Source organism: Panthera pardus, unplaced genomic scaffold, assembly GCF_024362965.1.
Source record: "Panthera pardus isolate Hobbes unplaced genomic scaffold, ASM2436296v1 HiC_scaffold_13, whole genome shotgun sequence".
Taxonomy (NCBI): Eukaryota; Metazoa; Chordata; class Mammalia; order Carnivora; family Felidae; genus Panthera; species Panthera pardus.
In genome coordinates this window covers 163,518,877-163,539,120 of record NW_026526688.1, presented here as the reverse complement: position 1 = coordinate 163,539,120, position 20,244 = coordinate 163,518,877, and the positions used below count along the sequence as shown (strand labels likewise).

Genomic DNA, 20,244 nt, shown 5'->3' with positions numbered 1-20,244 from the left:
AGAGTTGCCCACGTATCTGCCGTAGCCCCGTCGCCGGCCGTGGTCCGTCAGCGCAGCCTGTGCCCCGGGGACTCCTTTGCTCGCCTCTTGTGGCGCCTTCCACCGCAGCCTTGCCGATCCGATCGAGGCCCTCGGTCCTCCTTGCCTGCGCTGCTGTGGTCCCCTGATTCCCGGGCTCTGTCACGTCCCCTCCAGCATCACATTAGCAGGGTGCCACTCCTCCACCTTCGGCCCCAGGGTCATTGGGCCGCCTTCTGGCTCCGCGAAGCCTTCAGTTCCCGGTGCCCGGATGTCACGTGGGGCTTCCCCATGCGCCCCCTGCAGCTGCTCTGCAGCCTCTCGAGTGACAGGCAGGGGCGTTTTCGGTCTACTTCACGGAGGAGGAGAGTGGGCCTCGGAGAAGCAGACACATTGCACCGTGGTCACTCTGTCCGCGGCAGTGGATCCAGGACTCAGACCCGGGTTCTGGCCTCAAGTCCAGGCTGCCGGTCACCCCAGGCTTCCTTTGTCCCACGGCACCTGTGTTGCGGGGAAGTCCAGTCAGCTGAACCTGCCGCCCGCCGTTTTTGGCCTTTCTGCTTTCTGCCTTTCGTCCCTCCGGGCCTCTGCCCGAGTCCTGTTGGTGCTCTCCCAGCTCTCTCCTGCGTCGGGTGCCTGGGCCCAGCCTCCCGGGTCCTCCTGTCCTGGGGGGTCGTGCGCCTTCGCTGCATATCCTGGCGACCTCCTCCGGCTCGGCCGTGGCGTCTGGGTACGACAGGCGTTCGTCTTCTCAGACCGAGCCAGGGACTGTGTCTTCTCTTTCTTCGCATCCTCAGTAACAGCCAGCAGAGGTCTTTGCTTTTGGTGAGCATTACCAATGAATTAATAAGCCCCTTTATGGAAGGTGAATACCACGCATATTTAATCATTGCCAAATAGATTCAGTTTGGCTAAAATATGCTCTAAAATGGATTTAAAAGATTGTTTTCAATGTTTATTTTTGAGAGCAAGAGCGAGAGCGAGCGTGAACGGGGGAGGGGCAGAGAGTCCCGCGCCCGCACGCACACACACACACAATCCAAAGCAGGCACCAGGCTCGGAGCTGTCAGCACAGAGCCCGATGTTGGGCTCAAACCCACGAACGGTGAGATCACGGCCGAAGCTGAAGTTGCACGCTTAACCGAGCCACCCAGGCGCCCCTAAGATGGATTTTTTATTGAATCCTTTGGTTTGCTTTGGTGTATTTAGCTGTATCCCACAAGATTTGAGATGTACGTATTTTCATTTGCATTCAGTTCAAAATGTTTTCTGTTTTCCCTTGTGATTTCCTCTTTGACCACTGGTTATTTACAAGTGTGTTGTTGGTGTTATTTTCCAAGTATTTAGGATTTCCCACATAAGCCTCCTGTTATTGATACCTAGTTTAATTCTGTTGTGGTCAGAGAAGATACCCTGTGTAATTTCAGTTCACTTAGAGGTATGGGGACCTCATCTGTGGTCCAGAATGGTCTCCTGTGATGAATGTGTTATGTGTAAAACACATAAAAAGAATGAATATTCGGCTGCTGTTCGGGGAAGTGTTTTATAAATGTCAGGTCATGTCGGTTGATAGTGTTGTTTCAGGTCTTCCGTATCCTTCCCGATGTCTGCCTGCTAGGCTCTGCCCGTCACTGAGAGGGGATTGTTAAACTCTCCAGCTCTGTTCCTCCTGTTGTTTCCATCATGGATTTTGAAGCAGATACTAGGTTTAGATCTACTTCATGGTGTTCTGTGCTCTTAAAGAATTGACATGTTAGCATCATGAAATGTCTCTTTATCTCTGGTAATATTCCTTAATTTGAAGTTTGCTCTGTCTGAGACAAATAAAGCCATTCCTGCTTTCTTTTGATTAAAGTCTGCATGATAGATCTCTTTCCATCCTTTTACTTTAAACCTGTCCATGTGTCTTTATTTAAAGTGGGTTTCTTATAGGTAGGATATAGTTTCTTATAGATACCATATACACAGTCTGACAATACCTGTCTTAATTGAGATGCTTAAACCATGTACATTGAATGTAATTATTGCTATGGTTAAATTTACATCTCCTATAGTATTTTTTTCCTATTTGTCTTATCTGTTTTGTTTCTTTTTCCTTTTTATCATGACTTCCTTGGATTGAGTTTTGTTTGCTTTTTCTAATGATTCCATTTTAATCATTCCATTCCAGCATTGTCTTAATAGCTGCATCTCTGTTTCATTTTTCTTGTGGTTGCTCTAGGCTTTACATATACATCTTTAAATTTTTATAGTCTACAAATAATATTCTACTACTTTATGTATAATGCAAGAACTTTTATAACAGTAGACTTTCATTTTGCCCTCCCATACTTTCTGCTGCTGTTGTACATTTTACATACATACATATATGTATATATATATATGTGTGTGTGTGTGTGTGTGTGTGTATGCTATAAATCTCACAATATATTGTCTTACTTAGTCTCTTCAAACTGTTACAACAAGATACCAGAGACTAAGTAGCGGGAATCTATTTCTGTAGAAGGGAGGCTGGGAGATCCAGGATCAAGTTGCCAGCAAGATTAGGTATCTGGTGATTGCCTGGAGCCTGATCCTTGAATGGCTGTCTTTTTACTGTAACCTCACATGGCAGAAAGGAAGAAGGAGCTTCTGGGGTCTCCTTATATAAGCGCACTAATCTCCAGCCTCGTGACCTAACCACTTCCCAAAGGCCACGCTTTCTAATAACCATCACCTTGGGGGTTAGGATGTCAACATACGAATTTTGGGGGAGCCACAGACATTCAGCCCATAGCATACATTGTTACCATTTTTGCTTTAAATAGGCAAAAATATCTCTGATGCTCCGTCTTTGTGCTCTTTATTTCTTTTGTGTAGATTCAAATTTCTTCCTGGTATCATTTTCCTTCTACCCAAGAAATTCCCTTTAACATTTTTCATAGTACAGCTTTTCTGGTAATGAGTTCTCTAAGCTTTTAATTTGCCTTCAATTTAGAACGTGCTTTTCTGGGTAAAAGATTTTAGATTGACTATCTAATATTCTTTCAGTACTTTTAACAATCTCTCTCCCTTGGTGTCTCGTATAATTTCTGATAAGTCTGATGTTCATTTTTCCTTTGAACATAGTGTCTTGTTTTGTATTTTATTCTCTTTTCACTGCTTTTCCTCAAGTTGATTATGATATGCATTGGCATAATTTTCCTTATATTTATTTTGGTTAGGGTTTGTTTAGTTTTTTGAATCTTTGGACATATAGTTTGCATTAGATTGGGAACTTGGTCAGCTGTTGTTTCTTCATCATTTTTTCCGTTCTCCTCTGCCCTCTGTCTGGGATTATAGTTATACCTAGGTTAGATGCCCGATACCGTCCCACAAGGCAGTGATGCCACGTTCAGTTTTTTGGGTCCCCCCCCATCCCCTTTGTAATATTTCTTGCTACATCTGCTAATATTAATCTTTTCTTCTGCAGTGTCTAGTTCTGTTAATCCTAGCTAGTGTATTTTTAATTTTAAGTACTGTAGTTTTTCATCTTTATAAGTTCCTTTTGAGCCTTTTTTTATGTTTCTCTCCTCATTATATGATAATATCTCCTACCTCTTGAATATCTAGAACATGTTTATAACAGTTGTTTTAACAACTTTATCTTCTGGTACCATCATGTATGTCGTTTTTGGATTTCTTTCTATTGCTTAATTTTTATCCTGATTGTGCGTCGTATTTCACAAGTTCTTTACATTCCTAGTAGTTTTTGTTTCTTTGTTTTTTGATTGGATGCTGGATATTGTGAATTTTATGTTGTTGGTTCCAGGGTTTTCTAGTATTCCTTTAAATAAGGTTTGATTTAAAAACTTTCCTGGTGTGTAATTATAGTTACTTGGAGATTGCTGTCAGTCTAGGGGTGATTCAGCTTCACCGTAAGACTCTTTTTGAGGATTCTACCCCAGGCCATGTGTGTTAGGTCCTTTCACTGTAGCTGGTAGGAATGCAGGGGCTTCCTAACCCTGCAGGAACCCTGCCTGCTTGTTTGCAGTGTGATTCCTTCCCCAGACTCAGGTAGTTTCCTCTTGCACAGACACAGAGAAGTCCTTGGCCAATGACTAGGGTGACACTTTGTAAATGTCTAGATCCCTCTCTGTGTAGGTCCCACCTTGGTATTCTGTCCTACAAACTATAACCACCTTTGTGTCGTTGAATTCTTGTCTTTTCCAACTCAGCAAGACCACTGGACTTGGTTTGGGTTCCCCCTCCTGTGCTCTGGCCTCAGAGGGGTATCCCAACAGTGATTTGGGATCACCATAGGGCTTACTTCCTGTCTCCTTTTTCTCAGTGGTCATGGTCCGTTGTCCAGTGTGTGAGAGGCATCACTTCATATATTCAGTCCAATTTTCTGGTTGTTGGAAGTGAAAGGGGAAATCTGATTTCTCTTAACTGCATCTTGGTTAGAAGCAGAACTCAAGTTCTTCTTTTTCCCCCCTCTAACGTTTTCTTTTTTCCTACTAAAACATGACTCCTGGAGGTAATAATGCGTAATTAACACAGCAGACCTTTTAAAAATCAAACTTTCAATAGAAATGAAACTTTCTGATCGTTTTAACATCTTAAATATTCCCTGTTGTAAATAACAATGGCATATGTTAAATATTTTCATTTATACTTTAATGTACCAGGAAATAAATTATAGTACAATACCAGAAAGTGGTAAAATGAGCTCTTTGACATCTCTCCACCAAGGCTATAGTCCTGAGGATGTGATTGGGTTTTTTTCCCCCTCACTTTCAAACCTTGTAGCCAATTAAAAATAGTGCTTGGCTGTAAAGTTGCATTCTTTTTCTCCTAATTTTACTTTGACTTGAACTTAGTCTTATGGATGCCGTGGAATTGTGGAGCTTTAGAGCTGAAAGAAAGCATTAGAGGCCACTTGGTCCAGTGTTGTTGTTATGTAGATGATGAGACTGAGCCAGAAAGGAGGGGACGGCAGGAGGGCCCAAGCACCGCCCCTGTCGTGCATGTCACTGTCTTCTCACAGAGCCACAGCGCCTTCCCTGACTGTCTTGTTGGAGGAAGATGGTGGGACATACATTCAGGGGCTGAAATGGCCAGTTTTTCCATACAAGTGGGATTTCATCTGAGAATTTTATGTGGAAGGGTTTTTTCCTCGATGTAGGTATTATTATACAAGCAAATATCATTGTATGAATTCCTTTAAATAAAACAGCCATTTTTTTCTTGATTCCTTTTTAATTTTTTTTAAGTTTGTTTTGAGAGAGATAGTGTGAGCGGGGGATGGGCAGAGAGAGAGAGAATCCCAAACAGGTTCCACACTCTTAGCACAGAGCCCCATTCAGGGCTCGATCTCACAAACGGTGAGATCATGACCCGATCCAAAATCAAGTCGGACGCTTAACCACCTGAGCCACCCAGGAACCTCTTGATTCCTTTTTAAACAAAGGACCTATTGACAGTAAGATTGTACCAATGGAATGAGGTAAAAAACTATAGTAAGTTTTTGTTGATCTGGGAATAGTTATTAAATATCCGTTAAATTTGATTTTTCTCCGTTCTCTGTGGCAGAGGCAGGTAGCGTGCTGAAGTCACGGAGCGAGTGGACACCTCGGAGTTTTGAGGAGGACAGATGTTGGGCTGAGAGGGCCTGAGAGCAGCAGCGTCTTAGCCCTGAGAAGAGCGGGCGTTCTTGGCCTTCCCCTGGCGGGATGTTTGGACTTGGTGCAGAAAGGAGACATAAGGGGCAGATTGAGTGAGGAGGCTGTGGGCGTGGGGGGCAGAGGGACTCGAGAGGCCTCCTAGACCAACACAGGTGCATCCACACGGGGTGGGGAGGAAAGTGGAGTCAGGAGGAGCCGCCAGGTGGGGAGAGGGAGGCCCTCCCTGTGAGGCGCGGGGGTGCAGGGAGCAGCGGGCGATTTCTCTGTGGGGGGAGTCCTTGCCCTTGCAGTCCTCAAAGTAAAGCTTTAAGAAGTTGTAACAGAGGGTTCTGTGGAGGCAGAAGAGCCCGGTGGGAGCCCCTCTTACTGGGAGGCGCTCTCACGGCGCTTACTGGGTAACAGGGTGGTTCCCGCAGCCTCCCTGGCTGTTCGTGCTTTGCCAGCCTCAGGCTCCCAGCTTCTGTGACCACTCCTGAGGGGGTGTTTTGGGAAGATGTAAGGAGCCCCACAGATCAAAGCTCCTGTGTCGTCTTCCTCTTGGTAAAATAGCAGCTGAGTCATGTCTGTCCATGCAAATTAGACGTGACTGAGCACGTCACTCATAGAGTTTACTAAGGAAAGTTTTCCTAGGCCTCGTTCAGCAACCTCTTATCAGAGAATCCCACCGACTCTAACCTACACCTGTTGCGGTGGTTTGAGTCACTTCCCCTAATAAATTTCTTACTTCTTAACCAGTGTGTCTGTCTAGTTTCCCTCTCCACACAGTCCCCCCAACACACACACACACACACACACACACACACACACACACACACCCCTCTCCACTTCTCATGTTTTCATTGTGAATTAGGAAGAAAACAGAAGGTTTTGTCCTGGGCGAGGACAAAAGCAGGAAGAGTATGCAGTCATCTAATCCCAGGTTGGTTACCCTGAAAATCTGGTCACTTTTATCTTTAAGATTACGCTGTGGTTATTGTGGACACCCAGGTTTGCCCAGCAGGTACTTGTAAAGCTAATCGGACCCTATGCCTCAGTATTTCAGCCTCTCTCCTCGTTCCTTCTCAGGGAAGCGACGTGGTACTCAGTGAAGAGCTCAGGCGTGCAGTCACACTTCCTGGTTCATGTTATTTAGTGCCCCGTGCCTCAGTTTCCTTATTTATAAAGTGGGGATTATAATAATGCCTGTCCTGACACGGTTGTTGTATTAAATGAGTTTAAGGCACTTACAACAATTTCTGGCACAGATTAAGTTCTTCGTAAAAGTTACCCGTAGAATTGCAAATAGTTGTTGTGTTATTCTTCACGGGCATTGTTGAGGTTGTCTGCATACCTCAAGTCTCAAATAATGACTTGTTTTCCAAGAATAGTGCTTACAGTAATACAGTCTGTGCCAAATAAAATGACAAGGAGAGACTGTGCCTGTTGGCAGATTTTTTTTCTTTTGTTCTAAAGGAAGTGTCAATAGTTTAGCCTAATTAAGTAATTGCCTTGCAAACATTGTTACCTGTAAGTGAGTTGCTGGGTAAGTTCTAAGAGCATAATTATTTAGTTTCATTTTTCCCAATGAGAGGGGACTCGGTTTTTTTGGACTTTTAGCTTGTTTTTAATGTGCATTAAAAAAAAAAAGCTCCCGCTCAAAAAACTGATTTACTGGATTGTCAGTTTTGTAAACTGAATCACAGTAAGCTTTGAGTCCTTTAGCATTATTTTTCCCTTACGTTTGTTTTCTTAGGTAGCTGTGTTGAGGAGGACTGCGTTCTCTCTTTATTTTTTGTAATCCTTGTGGTCTCAAGCGAGAAGTGCAGGACGCGTGTCTTCCGTTTTCAGTTTAGGCCTTTGGATCTCACACACCGATTTCCGACTTGGTTCTTGCCATCTATGTCTGTGAATTGTGGTCACATATATTGTTTCTTGAGCTCATCTAGTAAAGGCTGTCTCGAAAATTTTAGGAAGTTTTTTTATTTTGAAGGCTTTTTTTCCTTCATCATTTTAATAATTCAAGGTCCATCCCCCCTTTTCACATACAAGTCTTAAGCTGTGAACACTTTGTGAAAATAGGAACTAGATCATCTGGAACAGTTGGGGGCCTCGGATACAGCATATCTGGATACTGGATGTGAAAGATGTTAGAAGATTCATTTTTATAATACCATACTTATATTTACATATTTACAGTTGATTGCTTTGTTTCTATTATTGTTTCTTAAGTCACTTGAGCCATTTAAGGAAAAAAATGATTAATCTTCACATTTTACAAGAAGACCTATCCTGGAACAGTCTTATATAAACAAGAGTGCTTCTTAAAAGTATATGTATTAGAACTGTAGATCAGACCTTAATAGAACTTCATTACTCTCTACGTTAGCTATTGTTAGACTTCAGCCTGAGGAATGCATTTATTCCATATACAAAACATAACTTCCTCAAATCTTCAGATACATTCCTTTGGTTTTACGCGGCACCGCTAAGAGGCCTGATTCATCTGTAACTGCTTTTTAAAAATCTGTGTTTAAGGAGGCAGCAAGGCAGAATCTAGTTGTGTATTGTAGGGAGTTAGTGTATCTTTGGTGTATAGAACCTGTTCGGTTCCTATTATTTGAAAAATACAATTGTTTTTTAATGTGTTATCTTACATTGATGCAAGTGCGTGAAATATATACCTACACGTTTTGGGTCAGGAGTAGGCAGGAAGGAAAGTTTCGTTTCTTCTCCTTTAACCTTGATGGGCCTTCGGGGATACTGAGCGACTCTCGCCTGTCTCTCTCTCAAGGCACTTTCTGCTTAGATTCTGACCTTGAGATGCGGAAATCTGTCCCTCGCTCCTTGGTGCTCTATGAGCAGAGGGTCTTAGGGTTGGTGTTGACAGTGTACTATTTAAATTCTCGTGAGGAGCTTCTGTGTGTCTTTGCCGTACTCCTTGAATTTGTTAAGGTGAATTTTTTTTTTTTTTAAACTGCCCATGATGTTGATGGCTGCCTCATGGCATTCTAGAAGATTCATTTCACTTTTAATTGGGACTCCTTTGCAGAGACTGCCATTAGGATCATTGTCACAGAACCCCCTGAGTGTGTCTCCCATTTTGCTGTTTAGGAGATGTTTGCTGTGAGATCTCTCAACTGTGCTGTTCCAGGAATTTTGAGCCTTTCCAGTTATGGTCATTCGCACTTAGTCAAGTCCCCCCACTGGCAATGTTGGTTACCAGCAAGATGCCACTGTTCCGACCGTGAGTGCATCCATAATATCTTTCTCTTATTTGCTAGGCAGAAGATGGTGTTAGTGATTGCGAGCTGCCGGCTGGCACCCTGGCAGAGCAGGAGTAAGTGAGTGCTGTTCAGCTTCCGGTCCTGTGAGTCTGATGCCTTTTCCTCCATGTTTTGGCATCACTGCCAAACACATGCATTGAAATCCTTCATGATCATCAGTTTGTCAGATGATTATATTGTTGCAAAGAGTCTGTCCAGGTCCTTCGTATCTTTTTTTTTTTTTTTTTTTTTTTTTTTGTCACCTTAGTGTATGTCCATTGTGATGGGGACAGAGGCATTGATGTTGGAAGAAGGCACAAATGTATCAAGGCAAGACTAGTGATTTTAGGTGTGGTGAATGATGACAAACTGCTCAGAGGGAAAGCTTTTCCAGAATGCCGGTGGCGTCAGCCCTGTGCTACACGAGCTGTTGTTCAACAAACGACGTTTGGGCCCAGTCCTGTGGTGCCGCGTGTGTTCTCCACAGTTTACTCGTTATTATTTTTTTATTTTTCTGTGGATTGCTTTATAGCGTGGTGTGCTGTTGCTGTCTGCCACACCTATGTTACAGGGTAAGAGGAAGTTTTCCATTTGCTTGCACAGTGCATCACAGAAGTATGAACCCCCGAAATGCAACAAACCAATGAGGTGGTGGGCAAAAGGTGGGCAATCTCGGGAGCACCTTTTCTACTGTCTTCCTCTCCGTGGGAGTGAGTACCGCAGCCCTGAGCAAGACCCGTATGCATGGCCGGGAGACAGGCAGAGAACGCCGTGGAAAGGAGGTCCCACCTGTTGGCATTGAACTGTGGAATTGGGCCCCCGCCATCCTCAGACTCAGTTGTGTGGCCTGTAACAGAGAAGGGTGACTTGGAGCCATCTGACCCGGTCTGTACAAGAACGGTCGTTAACGCTTTATGACCGGGACCGAAAGACAGACCCCGTTGCACATCCTCCTGTATCTGCATCTACCTTGTTTGCTGTTGTTGAGTGAGGCCCTCACATTTGCTGTATTGTTTTAGTCCTTTACTTCTAAATCCGGTGTCATGGCCAGAAATTCTCTGTGTACTAAAGAGCATTTCAGCATTAAGTCCTTGAGGTAACAATTTATTTTATCGGAAGGTATGTGTGGCTGCATATGTGGCTGACAGTGGTGGTCACAGCATCGTCTGTTAATTTGGCGAACGTTTAGAGTCCACCCCGAGTGAGATAGCCAGGCACTTTCTCCCTTTGTAGAAAAGTACTTCTGCAAATTGCCACGGTAGTTAAAATACCACAGGGAGGCTAGCTTTGGATGTGTGAGGTTACCGCTTATGGTCCCAGGTCCTTTGTCCCTTTGCATAGAAAGTACCCACTTGTAGTTCCGGAATGGAAACTTGTACAGAAGGGGACAGTGAGAGAGGAGGATCCTAATTACAAATATAAGTGAATTTGAGCTTAATCTGCCCATATTCAGGTTTATGTAATATTTCTCTTCTGGTTTCCTTACAAAATGTTGTTTTTCACTGGGCTACTAGTTAGGTGTATTCTGCTAAGAGATTTCATATCTAATAAATCCAAGGTAAGAAGGACTGTAATAGGTTAGACTGTTTTCCCACAGAGTAGGGGGATGCATTCGTCCTCTTAGAATCCCCAGAGCCCCAGCATTTATTATGAGTTGAATTTAATTCCAGCATGTTTAGGTACAAGAAAAATATTTACGAATGAAATGAAATTGTTGGAAAAAATGGTTTTTATTAAGGAAACCTGATTCCTAAGCATGGAAACCGAAACCCTTAAATTCTGTTCAGTTAAGTCACGGGCTTTGGGGTCAATACTAATGATTTGGATGATCATCAGAAATGTCAAATGGCGAGTGATTGAGTTGTAGCTTTTTCTTTATCCCATGAAATAATCATCGGTATTGTTACTACCTAACTGATCCACTTTGCATTAGGGCGATCACTCAGCTGACATGAATTTCCTGTGGTAAATTGGTACGGTACCAAAACGATTAAGCCCTCCGTTGCGTTTGACTGCCTCCCCTCCCCCCTCCTTAGTCTTGGTTCAGGGTTTTTATGGTGTATGATAAATGAGCTGTTAACTAATTTTGTGTCGAAGTGAAATAGAAATTTGGATTATTGGAATTTATTATTTGGGGGCATCTGGCTCATCCTTGTTTTTGTTTGTTAAACAGGAAAAGGACCAGCGCAGCCTAGACATAAACACTGCCAAGTGCATGTTGGGACTGTTATTAGGAAAAATCTGGCCCCTTTTTCCAGTTTTTCACCAATTCTTAGAGGTACCAAATTGCTATTTTATGGAATGTATGTTTGCTTGCTTAGAACTACCAAGTATACTTTATTTAACCATTTCACGTAATTTTGTCTGTTGTACTTTTCTGCCTTTAGGAATTATGGTGACGTGTAATTGCTGTCCGTGAGCAGTTACCCGTTTTCTTGGGGTGTGTCTGTGTGTGGGGTCATGTGTCGCATCGCTCCCCGGCGCAGGTGCAGGCGAGACAGCTGGAGCTCTGTCCTTTCCTTTCTCTCGCCCCGCTCGGAAAGCTTTACTTCTGTCAGGATTTCCTACTCTGCATGAGCAAGATTCCCTTTCTTTTGTGGCTCTAGATGAATTTCCACTTTGAGCGAGCAAAGGTTAAAAAACAGCCTTCTGCCTTCTTACTAAAAGAAGTTTGTGATATATTGTTATCTAGTCTCGTCTAGATAGATAAGAGATCTGTCTTCTCTCCAGGAACTTGGGGACCTAGACCAACCTGAGCGTTAGGCGCACTGGCAGTATCCCCCTCAGTTTCCACTTGCTTCACGTCTGCGTTAGAAAAACGCCAGCGTTTCACTCCATCGTTGTTTGTTTGCTTTAAGTGGTAATGATCAGAAGTGCTGAGCTGCTGGTTCTCAGGAGCTGGTTTTGATGCTGTGTGATGCTGTAGGACCTGAGAGTGTCTGAGATGCAGGTTTGAGCTACTTGGGTTGTCCCACATGGCATCCTTCTTGCCCTCCAGCCCCAAACCCTTTAAAAGGTGCCCTTTGCTTGAAAGGATGAGGGTGCCGAGTCCTTGAGGAAAGCTCGGGCCGTACCCTGACCGGCTTCACTCCTGCCGTAATCTTCTGTGCCACCCACTTTTTGTATGGGTCCGGAAACACTTGCAGCTGATCTGATTCTTTGAGGACTGTTACTAAAAATTGCTTCTGATGTTCCTAACCAGGACTCCTCAAGACAGATCTAAAAACTCTAGTTTTACTGTGAGAAGTGTCTGTTTACATGGCAATCCATGTCTGCGAATGGTCTGTTCTAATTTCTCTGGCCATCCCGTGACATGTTAGCTTTCTTTGGAAAATGAGTAGAAATAGGTCCTTGTTCTTGGAGTTGAGTGACTGAGCCTGAGTGGGAGGTGCGTTTTAGCTGAGAGACCTTGCCGCAAGCAGGTCTGACTGCACAATTCCAGAAGCATCTTCAACTGTTTCCGTGACCGATGTTTGCTTTGCACTGCTTAGGAAGTTCAACTTGTAGTCTGTGCTTTGTTCTCTCTTTTACATTAGTTTGCTTTTTTTCTTTTCAAAGGACACAGCGATCCTTTCATTTGAGTTTCTCTTGTGTTTGCATCCTCAAAACCATTGGCTCAGCTCTTTGCTTTTTGATGTACTTGTATTGTTTTCCGGTGTTCCTGATTTTTAGTGGTTAGGATTCCAAAGCTGTTGCATCTGGGTTTTAGTTTTCAGTCTTTCTATAGGAATCGTGTACTTTAAAATATACCTGCGGCATATTTCTTGTCTAAGAGGAATAGAAAAACCACTTCATGGGTATCCTTGATTTGTTACTTTTGTGATCAGATTCAAGTTTTGCATTGTTAGAACAGTAACTTTCTTCAGTGGCTGGACAGAGCACCTAGCTCTGAGACCGCTGGTAGCACTCCGGAAGTTCTCGTACAGTAAGTCGCTGCTGTGTGTACTTTGTGCTGACACCCGGCAGTGAGCCGTGCCGCTCAGGACAGCGTTATTCATGGGAGCGGCTCTTCTCTGGCCCCTGCTTTCTGCCAAGCACCGAGTGAAGTACTTTACATAAATTCTCTCTTTTAATTCTTGCAGTATCTCTGTGAAGTAGGTTAATTACCTCTTTTTTATAAAAGGACTTCTGCAGGTTAGGAATTTCACTTCTAGGGACAACAATCACGTTTCTTTGATGTGCTTGTCATTTTGTGTTGAGCCCTCATAATATTTTTCTAATGCAAATTGTCATCTTCAGTTCTCTTGCTCTCTCTCATCCTTGTCCTCGATTGGTGCTTACCATACCTCAAGTGGAAAGAGTTAACCTTCGTGAACTTGATTGTGTTGATTCATACAGCAGTTGAAACCGTGCCATTTGTTAATTCTGAGTGTCGGTAATTCATATTACTTTTCCCTCCATCAGCAATCAAAATACAAAGTTATTAACAAAGACCAGTGGTGCAATGTGCTAGAGTTTAGCAGGACAATTAACCTTGACCTCAGCAACTACGACGAAGACGGAGCGTGTAAGTACCTGCGCTGGGCGCCCTCACACCCCCGCCACCGTGCATTCGCACATCCCCCTGTGAGGAAGAGCCTCATAGCCGTGTTGTTTTCTCTCTCTCTTTAGGGCCAGTTTTGTTGGACGAGTTTGTGGAGTGGTATAAAGACAAACAGATGTCCTAGGACTTTATGCATAGCAGCGAGAGAGTCACTGTTACCACAGATATGTCAACCATTAGCCATAAATTGCTGTTTGTATCCAAGCGCATGCTGCTTTTCTTGCACTGTCTCCCTTCTGCAGGGACGTTGTGGTGTTTGCTATGGAACGGGTCAGCTCTGCTTGCTGTGTAGCATTGTTCTCTTGGAAGGCTGCTTTGCGGTTTGTATTTACACTACAGATTGGTGAATTTGCCAACGTCCTCACTGTGATGATGTGTATATTGCTGTTTAAATTTTGTATATGTGTATAAAAAGAAAAAGCTTCACCTAGAGATTATTTCTGCAAAACTGTATTGTAAAAATAATTTTTGTGGCATATTTCTTAGTCCCTTTTTTCAGACGAACCAATTCTACTTTATTTGGTCTCAAATGTAGCATTTCAGAAAACAAGAGAGAACAACTGTTACCACAAGCAAATGTTACCTGAATTAACCTTCTTGTTTAAGAGGCCAACTTTCGTGAAGCAGGTGGGAGTCCTAAATTTTCAGAGGCATATACCAAATATAATTTGGTTTACTTAAATATGAGCGCTTTTAAACGACGGAAGTTCTAATTACTTGAACATACAGACACGCACCATGCCACAAGCCTTTCCACCATGCGAGGTGTAGGATTTTATCCTCTGATGTTAAAGCCGGAGTAGTTCGAATATAGGTACACGTGAACAAATGAAAATCGCACCTTTTGAAAACGAGCTTGAAACTCTCGTAAACTTCCTTCAGCGGTTCTGTTTCTCCTTTTGCATTCTCCTAGTCAGTGTTGGGTCTGCCGATGCTTCCCGTGCCATTCGAAGTAACCTTGATTTCGCCTCCTCCGTGGAAGCCGAATGGTTCGCTGGCAGTTTGTCACCGCAGAGCACTTCTAGTTGTGGTTTGGATTTTCAGTTAAGCTTTCACGGTGTCTAATTTTCTAGTTTTTTGGAAAAAGAACTCTACTGTAAGCGAGAGGTTTCGTTTCGTTTCGTTTCGTTTCTCTCATGCTAGGCTTTCCCTGGCAGAATGTCCATTGCAGGCAGTGGACACGAAACCACCAGCATTGAGCTAACTTTATTACGCAGTAGGACCTTTCCTGGAGGGGCCACTCGTCATTCATTACCTGGGTAATTTGTACAGAAAGGTGATAGCCATTATTTATGTGGATGAGGAAACAAGAGTAAACAGGACGGTATTTGGGGGTTTGTATGCTGTGTCTTTTTTTTCCCCCCCTTGCCTTACCCTTCTTGAGGAAATTTTTAGGTAACATGTTTCCCCTCAACTAACTGGTGCTATTGAATGCCTGATTTAGTCCCTAAAGTTTTGTGAAAACGTAAAAGTCTAATGATATAAACCAAGTAAAAAGCTAATGGTGCATTTGAACAAATGAATCCTATAGATGTGAGCAGGATCCATGATTAAATAATGATTGGAAGAGGTTTGGGTTATTTCAAAATCTGGCCAAAAAAATCTTTTGGATTAAATGTGAACCTTTAAATGGCATTAAATGAGTAAAGCACACAGACGATGCTACTCTTGACCACTATGTCACAGTTTATTTGCAAACAGTGTTCAGATTTTCATATTATTTTTTTCCCTAACTGAACCACCAAAGACAGAAATTTTGTATGTATATACGGTGTGTGTGCATATACAAAATCATGATATGGTAGAGTGAAATTACTTCCTTTTTCTACCAAATAGAAATGTTTGGTTTGCTGTGAAATAAACCAGAAGTGTGAAAAACTCTGTAGTGATTAAGCATACTTGATCATTCCTTGCTTAGGAATTGTAGACTCACTTCTACCTTACAAATTCATACCGGTTTGCACAAATTAATACCTGAGAAGCATAGAAGGTGTTGATGGCAAGCACAGCTCTTGGGACCGATGTGTTGCAAGGGGTTCCGTTCCAACGGGTGCCTGTTACTCCAGTGGCGATTGGCCATCGCCAAGTCTGAATTGGCGAAGAACTTGATTTGTTTCCAAAAGTATCCTGTAAAGTTAAAAAAACAAAAACACACTTTAATGGCCACGGTTCTTAAATTTGATCAATTGCAGTTTTGTTTAAACAAGTATGAATCACAGATAAAGTTGTTGTAAAAGTTATTGTTAGAAACTGGAGAATGTTTTAAACACTAAGCACAGTTAATCCTAAAATAAAAGGATTGTTATGGGGAGACGTTACATTTCATCCATAGTGAACATTTTGATGATGGGCGGAAAACCCGAGTGAAAACTGTTCGTGGTACAGAATGTGAAAGTAGGTATTCCAACGTGATGATAATCTTGCATATTTAGAAAACTCCAAATAATTTTCAAACTTCCTTGAAAAATAAGCCTCTGTGACTGTGGAGTGCTTGCCCTCAGTTCTTGATTTTATGCAGTCAGCACTTGTTTCTAGGGAGCAGAAAAGGGGCCAAATGAGTAATAAGATACTTTTCTCTTAAAAATGTTCCTAAGTTACATAAAATTGAGCAGTCATCAGACACTTATTTAGTGGTTAATGTTAAAGAAATTAGGGTGCCTTCTTCTGGTTTTTCTTTCTTACCTGTCTACACCTTTTCTCTCTTTCCACTGTGTTTTGAACTACACATTGCAATACTCTGTTGTCATGGAATACAACTTCTCGGTGTTTCCTGGTAGGTCAGAAGTTTCATGATTTGATTTGCCATGAACACCCACTGTAATGTTACATGCCGCTTTTTTGAAGCATGAACTCTGAATTAAGTTTTTACAGAATCTGACCAGACACCCCTCTAGATTCTCATTTAACAACGGACATCTGTTGCCTCTCAAGTCTCCATTTTAACAGTGCTTTTGAAGTTTATACAGAAAGCTTTCCAAGTTAGTTTGTGCCCTTGGTTTTTATTCTTACAACTGCTAAAATACCTCTGTAAGCCTTATCTTTTATTCTTTCATATGTTGTATAATAAATGTATAGAATTCATTGACCAACTAAACGTTGGGTGTCTGTAAATGAGACCAAAACATGGGTTGCTTTTTATCATAGAATCCTTTCCCTTGGGGGTTACTGTTAAGTGGACAGCAGCCAACCTGTAACTGTGAACGCTTCGTGTCGTCAGTATTTGCATTACATCCATAAACGCGTGCAAGTCCTGTGACTCCAGCTTAACTACAATACTGTTATGCCACCTAACTTGAGTACAGCAAACTGGTTTTAGGTTTTCATGGAATTGATGTAAAATGATATCCCATAAATAAAAAGTATTTGTGTTTGGTTTCAGAACTGACTTGTCAATTCTTTCTTCACTTCCCGGGGTTTTGCTTCAAAAACCACTGAAGGTAGTTCCAGAGTATTTTTATCTTTTTTCTCCTCTCCTCGCCGCCCCCCCCCCCCCCCCCCGCCGTGCCAATTCTTTATATTAAAGAATTTCAAAGCTATAGAGAAAAAAAAAACCGGAAGAATACAGTGAACACCCATCCATATACCTGTCACCCAGATTTTCTGCTCGTTAACATTTTGCCACCTTTTCTGTACCACCGAGTGTGTGGGTGTGTGCGCCCTTCTCTGTGGATAGGTACGCTTGTTTCTGAACTTGAGAGTAAATTACATTATGAAGCTCCAGACCTCCAATTTTGAAACAGGGACATTTTTATAACCGCAATACAGTGATCACACTCCAGAAATTTAACATTGATCCAAGACTATTACCTAATATACAGCACAGATTAAAATCTCTGTTTGTACCGATAATTGGCCTTGATAGCAATTTTGTTTTCGTAATCTGGAGGAAAGCGTTGCATCTGGCTGTCATTCCTCTTTAGTCTCTTTTAAGCTAGAACGGTTCCAGATACAGTACAAACGCTCCTCAGCCAAACTGTGATAAGAAGATCTACAACCGCATGTTATATATTTCCAAAATACCGAGCAGATAACGGAGTGTCTACTACGTGCCAGAGCCGGACGGAAATGACCACTCTTAACTGCCTCCAGCGCTACCGTGCGGTTAGTGTCTAGTGTGTGTCAGTCCTGGTTACTGCTCTCTGAAAGTGTCTCACGTTAGAATATCCGCTCCCTGGTGGCAGGACCTCTGGCCCGGAGTGGGTGCCCAGAAAATGTACGCGGAAGGAAGCAAGTCACACAGTTCGCACTTGGCAGAGAGTTGCCAGGAGCTAAGAAACCTCGCGTAAAGATGAGAAGATCCTCAAGGACTGATCCAGACTTTAAGACTCCCAGAAGCTTGAAAGTAAGACCGGAGGTCGAAGACAAGATTCCTATCATACAGAATCCAGACGCACTCTGTTTAAACTGGTGCTGTCGATGGTGTTTCAACGATAATTTGGACCAAAAGCTGAGGATCAAATCAAGAAGATACTCTTGCAGACACCTACAAAGGCGGTGGTTGGAATGAAGGGAAGAGCTTAATTCTATATGGATAGTAAGGAGTGGGAGGTGGCCAGTGTTAGGACCGAGGACCCAACCTGGGATACAGCAAACAGCAGAAAACCACAGGCCGCTTCATCCAGTGCTACAAAATAGGAATATGAGATGTGTTTCTCTGGGCAATACTAGTCTATATGAAAATTCACAGGACTTGAGGGGTGCCTGGGTGGCTCAGTCGGTTAAGTGTCCAACTCTTGATTTCGGTTCAGGTCACACACAATCTCATTCGTGAGATTGAGCCCCACGTTGGACTACCCTGGCAGCATGGAGCTTGTTTGAGATTCTCTCTGTCTGTCTCTGCCTCTCCTCCTGTCCCTCTCTCTCTCTCTCAAAAATAAACATTTAAAAAAATTCAGAGGAATTGAAATAAAGTTCTCCAGCAATGTAACAAACAGGGTAGACTGGGGAGAGAATAAATCACTAATGCCTGCTCAAGACAAAAAACCCAGCTGAGGTGCGTTGCAGCAGACTTCCGAAGGAAAAAGGGTTACAGGGGGCACCTGGGTGGCTCATTCGGTTAAACGCCCAACTTCGGCTCAGAGCATGATCTCACAGTTCATGAGTTCGAGCCCTGCATTGGGCTCTGTGCTGACAGCTCAGAGCCTGGAGCCTGCTTCGGATTCTATGTTTCTCTTTCTCTCTGTCATTTCCCACCCCCTCTCAAAAATGAATAAACTTCAAAAAATAAAAATAAAAAAAAGTTTATAGGAAGTTTGCTTCAAAGGAAGAGCATTTTTAAAGACCACTTTTTGCAATAAGGGGATGAAGAGGAAAGTGAACTGAAAAATGACAAACACCCACAGGAAAAGACGGAAGGTCACCGAGTCCACCCCAGGGCTACAGAAGTGAGGAAGAGAATTAGCTACTTCTGGACAGCACGTTTCTTGCTTTCTTTGAACCAACAGGAAGGCAGGACGTGTTCTCTGTGGTGCAGTATGCATTACATCATCCTATATGACTTGCTTGAACGTTATCCCCAAATCTTAGTGTGAAGAATAACTTTCAGGCAGAAGGTGAGAGAAAAGCTTTCATGATTCCTTTAGAGAAGAATTGCCAGTGGAACTTAGTTACAGCTAGAGAGGAAACAAACCTATCACGTAAGGAAAGAACACCTCAAGCTTGCTGGCCCTGTCTACTTATCTAAGCATTTAGGGCAGAAGATAATCCAAAATAGACCACTTTTGCCACTTTCGGCCCATTCAGCAAAAAATAGTTTGGGTTCCCCCCCCGCCAAATTCGTTCCTAACATTTATCTTCAATTGCCATAACAAAAAATAAAATCATCCCGTGTGTCCAAGTACTTGCTTAGAAATTATGGTGAGTAAGTAGACTATGCTGAGAATAATAATTGGAGACCGAAAAACAGAAATTGTCTGTAGTAATTAAATGGAAATGTCTTAAAACATCATTTAAAATGTAAATCTCTTCTGGAGAAGTGTATTCAGTCCTTTGAAAAAAATTCCTTTGCAATCACTCCCTGAAGCATGTGGGTTGTGAAGAACCAGGGCAGGAAGGGAGTAAGCTGAGGAGCGTTTGTGTTTTTCCAGAGACGTCTCAGAATTGCCTACATTTGAATATCTGAAATTCAAGCTAGCGTTTTCTAGAAATCTTGGGATAAATGTGATGATAAAGAAGAGCTGCAGCTGTACTCACAGCCAGTGAGCTAATTCACCAAAAAGTGTTGGCCAACTTTCAATAGTATATTAAGGGCCACTGCATTTCATGTCTCCTTGCTTCTTACGTGTTTCGGCTTCATTGCCTGTGAGGGCTCCTACCCAGTCCATTTTGAGAATGGGACTTGGACGAGGGTTGTGATTCCATCACACATAATCCCGATAGATTAATACGTGCATTTTAGCAACCTATTCTGCATGTCTCAGAGTGCTCATAAACGCTTCAAGTTCTTATTCCTCCTTTATTGCTCTAATCAAGGTTGATTTTCAGATTCTCAGTATAATCATTGTATCAACAAACTTTATATGTTAGGCAGGGCTCCTGTGTGAAATTGGGAACACGGGCATTAACGTGTAAGTGCAGAGTGGGGACTGGAGTAAATAGAAAATCACCAGACTGAAGAATTGGAAAGGACCTGGGGGTCTTGTGCCCATTGGCTGTAAGTGGCATCAGCCACTTACAAATAAATGGTAGATGAGAAAGACACCAGCTCAGTCGGAGCCTAGAGTTCCTCTGGAGAGTAGGGCATTATAGGGATAGATGGAGACTCGGCCGAGGAGAGCTCTCGGGGGGCGTCTAGTCG

General features: G+C 42.8%; 1 protein-coding gene across 10 annotated transcripts in view; it reads left to right on the top strand.

Annotated features, from left to right (window-relative positions):
- Positions 1 to 16,829, top strand: part of DCUN1D4 (defective in cullin neddylation 1 domain containing 4) — an 83,174-nt gene extending 66,345 nt beyond the window's left edge. For 9 of the 10 annotated variants that reach the window (XM_019412269.2, XM_019470196.2, XM_053901593.1 and 6 more), the window contains 3 exons: positions 11,079 to 11,183; positions 13,310 to 13,412; positions 13,517 to 16,829. In XM_019412269.2, the coding sequence (XP_019267814.1) occupies positions 11,079 to 11,183; positions 13,310 to 13,412; positions 13,517 to 13,572 (264 nt within the window). In that variant the 3' untranslated portion in view covers positions 13,573 to 16,829. The remainder of the gene's footprint in view (positions 1 to 11,078; positions 11,184 to 13,309; positions 13,413 to 13,516) is intronic. The other variant, XM_053901590.1, reaches the window with a different exon arrangement.
- Positions 16,830 to 20,244: the final 3,415 nt, after the last annotated feature.